Source organism: Antechinus flavipes, chromosome 3, assembly GCF_016432865.1.
Source record: "Antechinus flavipes isolate AdamAnt ecotype Samford, QLD, Australia chromosome 3, AdamAnt_v2, whole genome shotgun sequence".
Taxonomy (NCBI): Eukaryota; Metazoa; Chordata; class Mammalia; order Dasyuromorphia; family Dasyuridae; genus Antechinus; species Antechinus flavipes.
This window is the reverse complement of record NC_067400.1, coordinates 585,234,385-585,250,045: the sequence shown is the minus strand read 5'-3', so window position 1 is coordinate 585,250,045 and position 15,661 is coordinate 585,234,385. Positions and strand designations below refer to the sequence as shown.

Genomic DNA, 15,661 nt, shown 5'->3' with positions numbered 1-15,661 from the left:
TGAAACCATTAGGGAAAAATATATGTTTATATATATATGAAAATTCTAATTTTTTGTGTAAAATGTTGCTCTTCACCCCTTTTCACTCTCTCTTTCCTGTCTTCCTGATGCCCCATCTAACCTTCTACCTACCATGCCATATTATAAGACAAGAAGAATCAGGTTTTTGTAGTCCTAAAGATCAGTGTGCCTTGAGAAATCTGGGACTTCCTTATATTTGTAGCCTCAGTGCTTACCACTGATAGATAGTAGGTACTTACTAAAGGCTTATTGACTGGTTGATTGATTAGATGATTGGTTCTTTGAGGGAAAGAAAGATAAGGGGTCCTGGATCTTGTGTGATTAGACTAGGGGAGGGTCATAGAATTTTGAATGCAGAGAGTCAGAGGACCTGGGTGAGAACTTTGGTTTTGCTATTTATTATCATTGCAATCACACACAAGTCATCTGCCTTCTCTAGGCCTCAGTAAAGTTCTAGAAAGAGGCTATAGGGAACAAAACCAAGAGAACATTGTACACAGCAACACTAAGATTATGGGATGATCAATTCTGATGGACATGACTCTTTGGAACAATGAGGTGATTCAGGCCAATTCTGATAGACTTGTGATGGAGAAAGCCATTTGCATCCAGAAAGAATACTATGGGGACTGAATGTGGATCACAACATAGTGTCTTCACCATTTTTGTTGTTGTTTGCTTGCTTTTTTTTTCTTTCTCATTTTTTCCTTTTCAATCTGATTTTTCTTGTGTAATGAGAAATGTAGAAATATGTTTTTAAAAATTGCACATCTTTAATCTATATTGGATTACTTACAGTCTAGGGAAAGGGGAAGATGGGAAAATAGGGAGAAAAGATGGAACACAAAGGTGAATGTTAATCTTTGTATGTATTTTGAAAATTAAAAAAACTATTATTAAAAAAAAAGAAGTTAGTCTCAGAACAGTCTACAGAACAGGACAGATGTGTAGAAATCCCACATCTCTTCAGTGAACTGCTAGTAATTTATCAACAAACATTCCAAAATGCCCTAACTCTATGCTAGGCCCATAGCACAGGCAACGAAGAGACAAAACAAAAACCAATTGTTGTCCTAAAGCAGCCCACATTCTAATGAGGAAGATGACTTGTCAATGAATAGGTATATTCAAGATACATTTAGAGTAGGGGGGAAATAAGAAAGGGAAAGGGAAAGGGAGGAGCAAAGGAACTAGGAAAAGTCTTTTTTAGCTGGGACTAAGTTTTAAAGGAAGCCAAAGAAACAAGACAGTTAAGTAGCTTAGTGGATAGAGAGCTGGTTTTACAGTTAGGAAGCCCTAAATTCAAATCCAGCCTAAGACACTTAGTAGCTGTGTGACTTTGGGCAAGTCACTTGACTCTATTTGCCTTACATATGTGCATGTTTTTGCATCTCCACTATACTTGGCATATAGTAGGCACTTAATAAATGTTCATTGATTATTGACCAGTTATCATTGTCACAAAGTATCTTGTAGGATTGGGAGGAATCATGACCCTGTGGAAGACAATGGGGGCACTTTAGCCATTGGAAAATTGCCTAGCCTGACTTTTCCAAGGCAGGCAGTGAAGAGCATGTCTGATTGCTTCCCCCCCATTTTCTGCAGCTAGGAATCAGAAGGGAAAGGTTGCTCCTAGATCCCAGGAGTGAGGACCACACATCTGGCTGAAAGATGTGACTAAAAAAGTACCCATCTTTTGGTTTAAAAAACAGAAGATAATTAATCATTATCTTCCCAGAAAAGTGATCTTGGATAGCCACATACTTATTCCAGGGAGGCTGATAGTGCTCAGAATGGACAATCAATCATGGAAAGTCAGGCCTGGAAGGACCTTAGTATAGAAAATGTCACAGAATGTCAGAACTGGGAGGACCTTAGAACAGAGAATATCAGAACAGGAGGGACCTTAGAACCTAGAGTATGAGAGTTGAGAGGGATCTTAGAACCCAGACTATCAAAGCTGAAAGAACACTTAGAACACAGAAAGTCAGAGTTGGGAGAGCCCCCAGAGTAGAGAATGTCAGATCTGGAAGAGACCTTAGACCTAGAATGTTAGAACTGGGAGGGCTCTTAGAACTGAGAATGTCAGTACTGGAAGGAACTTAGAACACAGAATATCAGAGCAGGAGGAATCTTAGAATGTAGAGTATGGAGTTGAAAGGAATCTTAGAACCCAGAATAGCAAATCTGAGAGGACCCTTAGAACATAGAATGTCAGAGCTGGGAAGGTCCTTAGAACACAGGATATCAGAGCTGAGAAGGCCCTTAGACAAAGAAGTCAGAACTGGGAGAGTCCTCAGACTAGAGAATGTTAGAACTGGGAGAGTCTTTAGAACACAGAATATCAGAGCTAGAAGGATATTAGAACACAGAATGTTAGAGTTGGGAGTACCCTTAAAAGTATAGAAGAGTCTTAGAACACAGAATGTCAGAGCTAGAAGACCCATATAGAATACCCAGAGTACCATGAAATCTAAAAAATTTACTTCAAAGATTCCAGTCTATTTTGAAGTGACTTCTCAAAACCAATGTAATAGGTTCTGGTTTTTGTTTTGCTTTTTTTTTTTTTTTAAGGCTTCACAGCAGAGTTAGAACCCCATCTAAGCTCTCTTCCCACTAAAAATAAAGGAGGGTTTCATTTAGCATTCTGGATTCTTGTCTTGACAGAGGAACTTCCAATAGGAACGGTAGCTCTTCTGGTAGCTCCCCAGATTTCGCTGCAGGCAGAGGGCAAGTTCCTTGTCACACTGGCAAATCTTCTTTTCACACTGGCTCCCCCCACCTGATAGGAAGCGAGAGACAAGGGAAATTTGGGATAGATTCTGCTACATTCTGGTATGTTCATCTTCCCATCAGCCTAACTTCTCATACTCCTCACAGCCTCCCATTATTAGATTTCCACAGATAGCTGTTACCTCAATGAATGCGGCTCCTATTGGGTGGAGTCACACTGGGAATACCCAAGGGCCTGGAGAAATTACCTCACAGACTTCTGGGAGTGGAAGATAACCAGGAATGGAATGGTTTTAAGGTGGCAAGTTCTGATGATTGCCATCATCATGGCATAACTGATGATTGACAAGCAGAGTCAAAGGGCTGGAATTTCTGTGAACTCCAAAAATCAATGTTCTATTTTCATTTATTGGGCAAATGAGTCATTTTTTCATGTAGTCATTTCAGTCATATCTAACTCTTCATGATTTCAGTTTGGGATTTCCCTTGGAAGGGATATTGGAATGGTTTGCCATCTCCTTCTTCATCTTATTTTACAGATGAGAAAACTGAGGCAAACAAAACTAAGTGACTTGTCCAAGCTCACCCAGCTCTTAAGTATCTAAGGACAGATTTGAACTCATGAAGAATGGACTTCTTGACTCCAGGCTGTCATTCCCTTGTGGCCTACTTGGAGAAATATTACCATTTAGAATGAGGGAGTTGAGACTCAAGCTTTAGAAGAAGGTTTTTCTCCCATCTCCTTTTCTCCCACCCCCAAGCAAGTTATTCAATTTCCTTGGACCTCAGTTTCCTCATTTGTAACATGAGGAGGTACTAGATTATTTCAATGATCCTTTCAAGCTCTTAATCTATGTGCTGACTAGGGGGCAGAGGGACTATACTATCAGGCCCAAAGTCAGGAAGACCTGGTTCAAATTCTATCTTTAATACTTATTAGGTGGGTTCTCATGGGTAAGCCATTGATATTTGAATCTTAGTCTCCCCATCTATAACATCTTTAGTAACAATTATTTTCCATGTTCAAATAAGATAGTCTGCAAAGTGCTTTCTAATTCTTTTAGCGCTACTAATAGACACTCTAGCTATTGTTACTACTGAGACCTTGGAGGTGTTTTGGATAGGCTTAGGAGGAATCATGACTCTATCTTGGAGGGAATCATGGAGATACTTTAACCATGGGAAAATTGCCTAGCCTGGCTTTTCCAACATAGGCAGTGAGGAGCATAAAAACTTATCCTTTCCCCATCATCCCAAACTAGGAATCAGAAGGGAAATGCTACTTCTAGAGTCCATGAATGATGTCGAATAACTTAAATGATGAGATTTTGGGCCTTTCAGGGACTTTAGGGGCCATGTAGTTTCTCATTTTACATATGGGGAAAGTGAGGCTCATAGCGAGGAAGTGGTTTATCCAGTGTGACACAGCCACATTGAAACCCTTTTCCAGGCCTGTTTCTTCCCCTACCAAATGAGAGGGTTGGATTACATGACCCTCCAAGCTTCCTTCTGAATATAAAAGCTTTTAGTCTCTAACTACCCAGTTAGTCAGCGTTTAGATGAAGTGGGCCTTGATGTAGCATCTACTCCCTCTGGATTAGGGAGCCCTTGGCCCAGAAACTCACAGCACTCAATGTTCCCATCGTTATAGTTGTAGTTGTATCTGTCCACAAGGACATGACATCTCTGTTGCTTTAGGTGTTTGTAGCAGCAGTCGTGAATCTTGCAGCACCTGGGCAGGGAGAAGGATGGCAAATCAGACATGAAGCATAATAACACTCAGCCTGTTCTCTTTCTCCAACTTTCCTTCAATTCTTACTTTTGTCATTGCCCACTAAAATTTTGGGAGAGAAAAGGGACATTTTAGAGACTGATTCCCTATCTCTACTAATAGAACTGAATTTAGATTCCCCATGGCAGAAAGGAAATGTATGTACCAAAATGAAGCTAATACCTTACTGTATGCTTTGATATCAGAGAATAATGAAATTGCAGATTATCAGTGTTTTAAGCAAACTTAGGACATAGAATCTGGTATTCAGAGCTGGTAAACATGAAATGTTTATTTAATCTAAATTTAAATTACCAATGTTTAAACCATTTCTCATGGTTTTTCCCTTTTGGTCTGCTTCTCTTTTCTCCAATATGACTAATGCAGAGAGATATGTTTAACATGATTGTACATGTATAACCTGATGTGTTTGAGGTTCGGTACCAAATGATGATATTGATGTTTAGGCACCAAATATTAAGATTTGATCATGTGACAAATTCACAATGGTCAATCTCTTTGGCAAAAAGTAGGTTTATTTAGGAGAGGAAATTATGGACAAAATAAAAAGATCCAATAGACACCAGGAATGATAAAATGTGAAATAATATTTGAGAGAGCATATAGTCAGAAAGGAATCTGGTTTTAACAATTAACAATGGAAAAGAAGTTCCCTATAGGAAATCACAATTAATCAGGAGAAAGGGAATACACCATAAGGTGGGAGTATTCCATTATCTTGTTTTGACAATATCTATGGAAACCTAACTTCTCATACTCCTCACAGCCTCCCATTATTAGGTTTCCACAGATATTGTCAAAATAGGATGAAGGGAGGGTTGAAATATTTTGTTAAAATAATTCTAACCAATCACTGTGTGAATCAAGGAACTAGCTAAACAGCAAAGTTCCTGACAAAAAGTTAAACTGGCTAGGATCAATGACAGGATATAAGCCTTTTGATATAGGGAATGGGAACATAAAGAGGATTGTAAATTTGACCAATTGTACTTCAGATTGTAAATCTGACCAATTGTAACTAACTCTGACTAAATCTGACCAATCTGAACTTTGAAGGGAAGGGTGAGGAACTGAACTAACAATATAAAACTTGCTTTGGCTTCAGTATTCAGTGTGTATTTCCCCAGTGAACACACCTACTTCTCATGAGAATAGTTGAATAAAGGATTCTTCTCTCACTCTAAAAGAGCTTTGGTTGTAACCTTCATTGCTCTTGGACCAGCTTGCAACTGAGGAAGCAGTGGGCAGTGGCCCCTCATCCAGGGCTTACTCCCCAACCCTGCTGGGTTCCAGAGAGTCTTTTGATAACACAGGCTAAATCCATAGAGAAAGTTAGCACTTTAAAAGAAGTAAGAAATAAGAAAGAGAAAGATACTATGAAGCACGGGGAAGGAATGAGAGGAAAGACACCATGAGACATAATATGGGAGAGGGAAGGAGAAAGATACCAAGAGACTGAAAGCTTTAATGGGCTAACTCAAAAGGGATTCTGCAAAGATGGCATGGGCCATAGACAGATTTGTAGGGAAGATTTAACCTCAGGGGTTTGATATAACTTGAATATCTGACTGGACATAGCACCCAAAACCTCCACAGAGGGTGAGGTTAAACTGATCCCCATCAGTGCCCTTCCCTGCTTATCTCAGGGAGTAATTTTATCAGTACTTCAGGCTTTCTATGCTAACCCCATCTAATTATCTAGAACCTCATCATAACCTATATTATATTGCTTGCTCTGTTGGGGAGGGGAAAGAAAAAAGTGGGGAAAAAACTGAAACTCAAAACTGTACAAAACTAAATGCTGAAAACTATCTTTACATATGAATAGAAAAAATAATACTAAGTGGAAAAAATGAAGCAGAAGCTCAAAAAATCCCCAAATTATTGTAATTTTTTTAACGTATAATTGGGAAATAATGAAATGAATTTATATGTATGTGCATATATTAATTTTGTTAATTATTTCACATACACACATACAAACATATCTAAAGAATATTGAATGCTTGTCTTGGAAGAGGCCCTAGAATAGAAAATGTTAGAGCACTGTAAAGGAGAAATGAAGAAATTTGGTTGTTTTTTAAAGGTTTAAAGGTTAGGAAGGTAGGAGACCATCTCTTAATCAACTTAAATGGCTACCACATATTAGTATTTTGTCCTAAGATAAAAACTCAGGAGGGAGGACTCCTGTGGATACTCTCTCCTCTATGGGCCTGGACCATGACCTTGTCTGGGTTAATAAGGATCCCTAATAAAATATGGAGAGTCTCATAGTCTAGAATTTGATGTTTCCCATTAGATTGTGAACTCCTTGAAGTGAGAGATTTCTTTTGTCTTTCTTTGTATCCCCAGCTGCTTAACACAAGGCCTGGCACATAATAAATGCTTATTGACTAACTGACTGAGTTTTTTGGCCATAAACTTTCTGAATTAACGTTGAATTGGGCTGATTGAGGATTTTAGGAGTCCTGGAACCTATGGAAATTCTTCTCCCTTAATGACTTCAAGATGAGTTGGCTGAGATGAGAGCAGAAGGTCCTTTAAAACTACCTTTAGAAGGGGTAGTTACCAGTCAGTTGCATCTTTGGGTTGACCTTTGCCTCCTAGTCCACAGTGGCACCCATAGTTTAGATAACTGAAGAGAGGATTTTTTCCTGTTGCCTGTTTAATCATTTTATTCAGCTGCTTCAGGCTCCCATGGCTTGGAGCTATTGCTCCTGGAAGAAAAGATTAGGAGCAGATATCAGAGAGCTGTCAAACATTTTACTTGGGGAAGAAAAGGATGGGAGAAGGATATGACATGAAAGAGATATTTTTTAGATATTTAACAGGAAAGGGGACCAGACTTTTGATATTTGTCCTAGAAGGCAGATTTACAAGTAATGAAAGTTGTAAAGAGAAAATGTAGGCTTGATGTTAGAAAAAACTTTCTAATTGTTCCCACTAGCCACAAATGAGAGTAATCTGTCTTGGAAAGCAGGCACTCCCCTCACTAGGGATCTTCAAGTAGAAACAAGTAACAAGTAGTTACTTGTTACAAGTAGAGCAGTAACAAGTAGTTACTTGTTGAAAGTGATATAGATATGGGTGGGTTTCTTTTTTTTAAATTTCTTTTTTATTATTTTATCATCTTCCAGTGTTCGAGTCCAGCTTCAAACACTTAGTAGCTGTGTGAACCTGGGTAAGTCACTTAACCCTGTTTGCTTCAGTTTCCTCATCTGTAAAACAAGAAGGAAATTGTAAATCACTCCAGATTTTTTTCCAAGAAAACTCCAAATGGACTCAAAAAGAGTCTGACACAACTGAAAAACAATTTAATAACAACAATAAAATGAGAGAATAAGAGGCAGTGGAGGGCAGTAGCTGAAGACCTAATCTTGAAGCTAGGAAGACCTCAGTTCAAGTTTCCCTTCTGACACTTTCTGTGTGACCAGGCAACTCACTGAATCTCTCATTGTCAAAGGCGAGTAAGACCATATTGCAGGACAGAGATCTACAAGTGGTATCTGGTTCCAAATACCAGTGAAACCCTAAATCCAGTTCCAGTTTTTGTCTTTATCCTAAAATGAAACATAGATACTAGGTAGCTTTGACATAACTGATCAATTAAACTCAGCAAAATCTTTACTAAACACCTAACATGTGAAAAATGCTGGGCTGAATTGTTTAGCTATGACTTGTCCTGCCCTCAGGGAGCTGGCAATCTAGTAGAGGGATATGAAACTTACAAAAATGATTACACTATATATCATCATATGATAATTATTTTAGCAATGTAATCTCTCCCCCATCCCCAACTCTCACTAAGTGCCACTTGAGAGAAAAAGGGCTTTTCAGGACTGAAGTGACAAGAGAAAGCTTCTTCTTGCATACGGACAACATTTGAATTGGACTTTAAAGGCTGATTAAGAAATGGAAATAAGGTCTAACGGAAAAACAGGAATAACTGCTTAACTGAAAAGATCATGAGGGTATGTAATAGCCCTCCCTTAACTTTGGCTAAAATCTGTGGGCTACTCAGCCTCTGAACCTGAGCTCTGAGTAGAAGTGACTTGGGTTGGGAATAGTGAAGGCTGATCATAGCCAAAGGGAAGAAGAGACTTCGAAGTTGGTGGCTCCATAACATTGGAGAGGTAAGTCCCCCTAGCCAAGATATATGCCTTGACTACATGGGTTCCTCCAAGTCAGCCCTGGCCACATATATCCCTGCATTTGCCCCCTCCCTTATTGATGGTGTGGCAATGTGTAATGGAAGAGACACTCAAGTTTTGTAACTTTGGAGGATTAAGTTTCCCCAGTCAGAATATATGCCCTGGCCACATGGATTCCTTTTACAAGTGAGCCCTAGCTATACAAATTCCCTGCATTTGCCACCTCCCTTCTCCCCTGCCTCACTTATTGATGGTATGGCAATCTCTAGTAGAGGGAACTCCCAGGCTCTGTAACATTGGAGATGTAAGTCCCTCCCAGCCAGGATATGTGTCCTGTCCACAAAGATTCCCTTCAGAAGTGAGCTCTGGTCACACACATTTCCTGTATTTGCCCCCTTCCCCCTCACTGATAGTGTGATAGCCTTTATATAGCTGCATTATTCTTGCCCCTAATTTTGCTATGCTGTTGACTTAAATCTTTTTTCTTTGAACTAATGTTAGTCGATAAACATGTTAATTGCCTACTATGTGCCAGATACCTTGCTAAATGTTTTATATGTGTATATATACAAATATAACTATATACATAAAGAGGACAGTTCCTGTTCTCAAGAAACTCAAATCTAATGGGGGAGACAACAAACAAACAAATATATACAAACTATATACAGGATAAATTGAAAATAATTAACAAAGAGAAGGCACTGAGATTAAAAGGGTTTAGAGAAGGATTCCTGGAATTTTGGTTGGGATTTAAAGGAAACTAGGGAAGTTGAGAAGCAGAGATAAGGAGGAAAAGCATTCCAGGGATGCGGGGATAGCCAGTCAGAAAAAACGCTAGGTGCCAAGAATCAAGAGATTGAGGGAATTCTTTATGGACCAGCCAGGAGGCCAGTATCATTGGATTGAAGAGTGAATATTGCAGAGGGAGATGTAGAAATACCGGAAAGGGAGGAGAGGGTTAGGTGATGAAGGTCTTTGAATGTCTGGGGATTTGTATCCTGAAGGTGATAGGGAGAAATGGAGTTTATTGAGTAGAGGGGGCACATGATGGGGCCTGAATTTTAGGAAAATTATTTTAATTACTGAATGGAGAATGGAATGGAATGGGGAGACACTTAAAGAAATCAGACCCACCCTTTTCTTTCCACTGATGACTATTACAGTAGTCCAGATGTGAGGTGATAAGGGTCTGCAGTGGAGTAGTGACAATGTAGTTCTGGCTGGATCTTTCCTCTTGGAATAAGACTATGCTGGATGGAGTTGTGTAGAGGAGAAGAGACTGGAACAGCTATTAGCTTTTAGGACCAGATCCCTTTTGATAGACTTCACTTACCTAAGGTAATGAGCATAACCCACAATAATACCAGTTGCATGGTCCAAGACGGCCAATCTGGACTGTCTCCAAGCTGGATGGCTGAGCTGTATAAACTGGTTTGGTTGCCCTGTGACCTTGTCCTGATGAGGGCTAGAAAAAACCAAGGAAGAAAACCAGCCTATGAAGATTTGGCCCAGATTGGAAGGCAGAAACTTCCCTACTAGCTGTGTGAATTTGGTTAGATGATTTAATCAATACCTGACTCACTTTCCTCAAACTGCATTAAAAAAAGCTTAGCTCATAACTGATTTCTTATTTGGCACCTCTCCTCTGGGACATTTCTGCCTTCTCCATCATGTCTCCTTCCCTTTCTGATTCCCTCTTTCCCTTCCTCTAGTTTTCAGCTTCCTTTTGTGTGTAGTCTTCTCTCATTAGTTGTAAGTTTCTTGAAGGACCCTTTCTATGCCTCTCCCTTCTTCTCTTTTTCCCTCTCTCCCCCTCTCTCTCTTCTTCCTTCCTTCCTTCCTTCCTTCCTTCCTTCCTTCCTTCCTTCCTTCCTTCCTTCCTTCTTTCTGTTCCTCCTTTCCTCCTGCCCTCCCTCCCTTTCCTCTTCCCTTCTTTCCTTCCCTCTTTCCCTCCTGCCCTCTCTCTCTCTCTCTTTCTTTCTTTCTTTCTTCTTTTTTTTTCCTTCCTTCGTTCCTTCATTCCTTCCTTCCCCTCCCCAGTGCTTATCACAATGCCTGGCACAAAGTAGGTGCTTAATAATGTTTATTAACTATTGACAATCTGTAAAATGGAAATAATAACAATAACACTTGCCTCTTGGATTATTGTGACAATCAAATTAATATCTGTAAAGCACTTTGTAAACTTTAAAGCATTACCACCTACTCACTTTTGTCATTGTAGTTGTTGGTATTCTTTTTCTTCTTCCTGTGGTCCAGTCAAGCTTCAAAAGCACTTTATATAGATTATCTCATTGGATCCTTACAACATCCCTATGAGATACATCTATTATTATCACTCCTACTTTATAGAGGAAGAAACTGAGGCTGAAGGGGAATGACATAAGATCATATAGCCTGATCCAGGTTTGTAGAATTCAAACTCAGATTTTCTCCTATATCACACTGAGGACATTAGAAACCTGGGGGAAGCATCTGGCAGAGTGAAAATAGCATTGAATTTTTAAGTCCCAGAACTTGAATGTCAATTCCTGCTCTGCTACTTAAACAAGTGGTCTTGATCAGACTCCTTCCCTCTGTGGACCTCAATTTCCTCATCTATTGAGAAAGCAAGGTGATATGGTAAGAAGGTCTGAAGTCTGAGGACTTGGGTTCAAAACTTGTCATTTATTCCCTGTGTAATTTTAGGAACACTGCTTAACTTCTCTTGGTCTCAATTTACTTATCTGTAAAATGACAGGATCAGATCAGTTGGCTTCTATGATCCCTTGAAGCTCTAAAGCAATGATTTATAAAAGCTGAAATGATCTTTTAAATCCCCCCCTCCAATCTTAAATCCTATGATTCAACAACTAAATGGATGGGAAAATGGAACAGGAATGGTGAGGCCCCCTAGAAATCTGCTTAGCTGGAAGACTAGATACTGAGCAACTGGAGAAATAACCATTTGGAGATCCTGGGGCTGTCTTAATGGATGGATAATTGGGACTAGGATGCTATGCAAAAGGGCTGGGGGAATGAGAGACAGAAGGATCAGGGATTGAAGAACTGGAGAGATGGAAAGAAGGGGAAAAGGAAGAGAACTTTAAGAGATCCAGGAGCCTGAGACAGATGGAAATAAAGAATTATTGATCCAATAATAAAGGTCCAATAAAGGTCCAAAGGCATAATTCTGACCATGTTTTTCTCTGGTGAATAAATAAATAAAATTTTGAAAATAATAAATAATAAAAAAGAAATAAAATAAATTTTTGAAATAAAAATATAAACAGTCAACTGGCTATGGTTCTTCACAATGAGTGGTCACTTACATTTCTAGTTGTCTTTTACATTATAACTCTTGCTACTCTCTAAATTCATAGAACCATTGTTCTAGAGCTGGAAGGTCAGAGCACAGAATGGTAGCATAAAGAGAGACTTAAGAGCCTACCTAGCCCAGTCCTTTCATTTTATAGAAAATGAGGATATGGTCTAGAAAGGACTGAGAGCTTTATATTTGTTCAGAGGAAGCTCAGGGTTCAATTTAACAATTTCACTGCCATTTATTAGGAGTCAGCCTAGATCTGGATAGGAATGAACTTTCCTCTTAAACAGCTCACATTCTGCTGAGGGAATAGTAGACCTAGCTAACAGACCTAATTGAGCTCAGAAGACATTTAGTCCAATCTTTCATTTTCTGAATGAAGCTAAGTAAGTTACTCCAGAGGAAAGAGATAGAAAGCTGCTGAGATAGGATTGGAAACCAGATCCTTTTACTCTAGCCTCAGCATCAGCATCAGCGGAATCCTGGTTGCTATATCAGCCAGCTGTCCAGGTATGCTGGACTATAACTAAGCCTTTATTGATGTGAATAATAAATCCCTCTGAAGTGGCCTCATCATTCAAATTCATGTTTCATCATTCCATTGGGTTGGTTCAATGATTATTTTACATATTCTAACTGTGAATAGTTTGAATTCAAATATATGTGACTATTTCATTGCATTCATTTTTTTTGCTCTAATCAAGACCTAGTTGTAGCAGCTGTTCCTGGAATGTGGCCTTGTAGTTCCTGCCTGGGGATATGAGTTTAAGCCTTTCCTTGTGTGTGTAGGGAATTGGGTCTTCCCTACAATCTCCAAGAACTCAGATTTGTAATATTGTGTGTGTTTGTGTGTGTGTGTGTGTGTGTGTGTGTGTGTGTGTGTGTGTGTGTATGTGTCCTGGACTCCTTGGCATCTGGCTGAAGCCTAGGGGACTTCTATGAGTATTGCTTTTAAATGAAAAAAAATTAAAATACAGGAGATTACAAAGACAACCAATTACATGGAAATACAGTTAGCAAAATTCTTTAAAACTTCAAACAAACAAATTCCTACTGTGTGATCCTGGGCAAGTACCAGATTGCTTCCAAAAACAAAATCAAACAAACAAACCAAGTTCTTGGACTTAAGGTTAGGAACTCCTCTTAGAGTCTTGTCTCTAGTTTCCTCCAAGACTTAACTCAGCTACTGTTTCTCATAAAAAAATATTCCTTGATGTCTCTCTTCAAGTTATCTTATATTTACCAATATGAATGTGTTGTATTTTTCCCTCAGTTGAATGTGAGCTGTTTAAGGAAAAAATCGATTCATTTTCATCTCTGTATTCCTACCCAGTTCTAGTACAATGTCTGGAATGTGGTAAACACCTAATAAATGCCAGTTGAATTGTTGAATTGAATCCTGAGTTTCCCCTGAATAAGGCTCTCAGCCCATTCACTCTGATCTCCAGGAAGAAAGAAAAGCCATCGATGGCCCCATTGTGCCAATGGAGCTACTAAGAACTGATAAGCAACAGTGACTTTTCCATCACTGGGGCAAAACCAGAATGGGGCTGCTAGTGATTCTTCTGTCTCCTTTCCCAGATAGGCCCCAGAATAGAACTTTCTCACCTTCAGGGTTCTCCTTCCTCAGATGCTGGGACTGGAGTCTGGTGACCCATAGCTCTGTAGACTCCTCCAGCTAGTGGCCAGCTCCTTTTATAGTCAATATCTCAGTGGCTTGACCCCACCCTGGACCATTCTTGGCAACCAAGGAAGTTTGCTTTTTCCCATTTTCTCTGGAAACCATTTTAATGGGCAAGAGTAGCTGTGTGCCAGAGATGAGAAAGATGAGGGAATTTCCAGATTCCTCTGAAGTCATCAGTGCCATGAGCAGGCACATAGCCCATAGCACATCAGAGGTGTGAAGGCTCTTAGGACACACAATGTCAGAGCTGGGAGGGTCCTTAGAACACAGAATGTCAGAACTGGGAAAGGTCTTAGAGCACAGAATATCAGTGCTGGGAGGACCCTTAGAACACAGAATGTCAGAGCTGGGAGGGCCCTTAGAACATAGGATGTCAGAGCTGAGAGGACCCTTAGAACACAAAATGTCAGAGCTGGGAGGGCCCTTAGAACCCAGGATGTCAGAGCTGAGAGGGCCCTTAAAACACAGGATGTCAAAACTGAGAGAGCCCTTAGAACACAGGATGTCTGAGCTGGGAGGGCCCTTAGAATGTGGAATGTCAGAGCTGAGATAGCCCTTGAAACATAGGATGTCAGAACTGAAAAGGATATTATTATTATTATTTTTTAAATAGGAAATCAGTTTAATATGTGACTATTACACCATTCTACTTTAGAATGAAGTTTTTTGGAAGCTAAAATCCATGCTATGCCTGTTTCTCTCAAGTAAGAATCTCCCTTTGTATCCCTCCATAATGATTATTCTTATGGCGCTCACATGATTTTATTGCAGGAAAAATGGATTTGGGCTTTTTATTTAGAAGGAATACTTAAGACATCAAATTGAATGTATTCTATGTTTGCTATTTCATTTTGAAAAGGATATTATGAGGTAGAAGGTCAGAGCCAAAAGGGACTTTGGAACATAGGATATCAAAGTTGGAAAGAAATTGTCTAGTTCATATCTCCCATTTAAATTTTCTTTTGTTATTTTCTGAATCTTCTTTTTCATGGGTATTTTTTGTTTTTAGATCACCTTCATTCTGAATGTATCTTTCTTGTTCCCTTAATCAGCAAGCCATGTTTTATAAAAAAAGATGATAAAAGAAAAAAAAAAGTCAGCAAACCCAACCAGAATATCAACTGTGACTGAGAGTTTTTGCAATATTCCACACCCATGCTCCCACACCTTTATGAAGAGTAAAGGGAGGTGTTCTTACTCAGTTCTTCAAGCCACGCTTGTTCCTTATCAATTTCAGTTTTATGTGTATGTTTATTTATTTATTTATTTTAACAGCGATGTTGCTTGAACCATTTTAGGTATTGGTTTCCCTTCTTATTTTATTTTGCGCCAGATCATAGATTTTGCCAGCCTTCTCTGAATTCTGTATATTCTTTATTTTGTATAGTGTAGAAATATTCCATTGTAATCCCATACAACAATTTATTTAGCCACCCAACCAATCCACAGGAATCTAATTTGTTTCAAGTTCTTTGTGACTAGGGAAAGTGCTGCTATAAATATTTTGGTGTATATGGTTGTCTTTCTTTTGATCATTTGATCTCCTTAATGTATATACTTAGATGAGAAAATCTCTGAATAAAAAATAAAAATTGTTTTTGCTAAATTTTCACCACAATAATAATAACATTTATATAACATTTCTAAGTTTGCAAAGTACTATATATATACACACACGTACATGCATACATACATGTAGCATGCGTGCACACACACACACACAATTTCCAAATTTCTTTCCAAAATCCGACCACTTAATTTTTATAGAAGAATATGGAAAATGGCTTGCTTGGATCAGAAGCTAATTTTCTTGATTCTAAGCCCGGTACTTTTTCTCCAACATTTTACAATATTTCCCAAAATTCTGTTCCACTGGAAGAGAAATCAGTTTCAGCGTCATTGCGAATGAGTCTCAAAAATTTTCCCTGGCTTTGAGATTTGTGTGGCTATGCCCAACACACTCTCATTTCTTA

At 39.0% G+C, this 15,661-nt stretch overlaps 1 protein-coding gene across 4 annotated transcripts; it reads right to left on the bottom strand.

Moving 5' to 3' along the window:
• Nucleotides 1-396: 396 nt before the first annotated feature.
• PLA2G2D (phospholipase A2 group IID) lies at nt 397-13,664 on the bottom strand. Of its 4 annotated transcripts, XM_051988388.1 has the most exons (7): nt 13,613-13,664; nt 10,911-11,013; nt 10,065-10,165; nt 9,835-9,950; nt 7,116-7,263; nt 4,380-4,486; nt 397-2,803 (listed from the first exon to the last, which is right to left on the bottom strand). In XM_051988388.1, the coding sequence occupies exons 2-7, from the start codon at nt 10,917-10,919 to the stop codon at nt 2,661-2,663; spliced, it is 624 nt and encodes a 207-aa protein (XP_051844348.1). In that variant the 5' UTR covers nt 10,920-11,013; nt 13,613-13,664; the 3' UTR covers nt 397-2,660. The 4 variants fall into 4 exon arrangements, with proteins under 4 accessions (XP_051844348.1, XP_051844350.1, XP_051844349.1 ...); XM_051988390.1 differs by lacking the exons at nt 10,911-11,013; nt 13,613-13,664 and having other exon boundaries at nt 10,057-10,584; XM_051988389.1 differs by lacking the exons at nt 10,911-11,013; nt 13,613-13,664 and having other exon boundaries at nt 9,835-9,988; nt 10,065-10,584.
• Nucleotides 13,665-15,661: the final 1,997 nt, after the last annotated feature.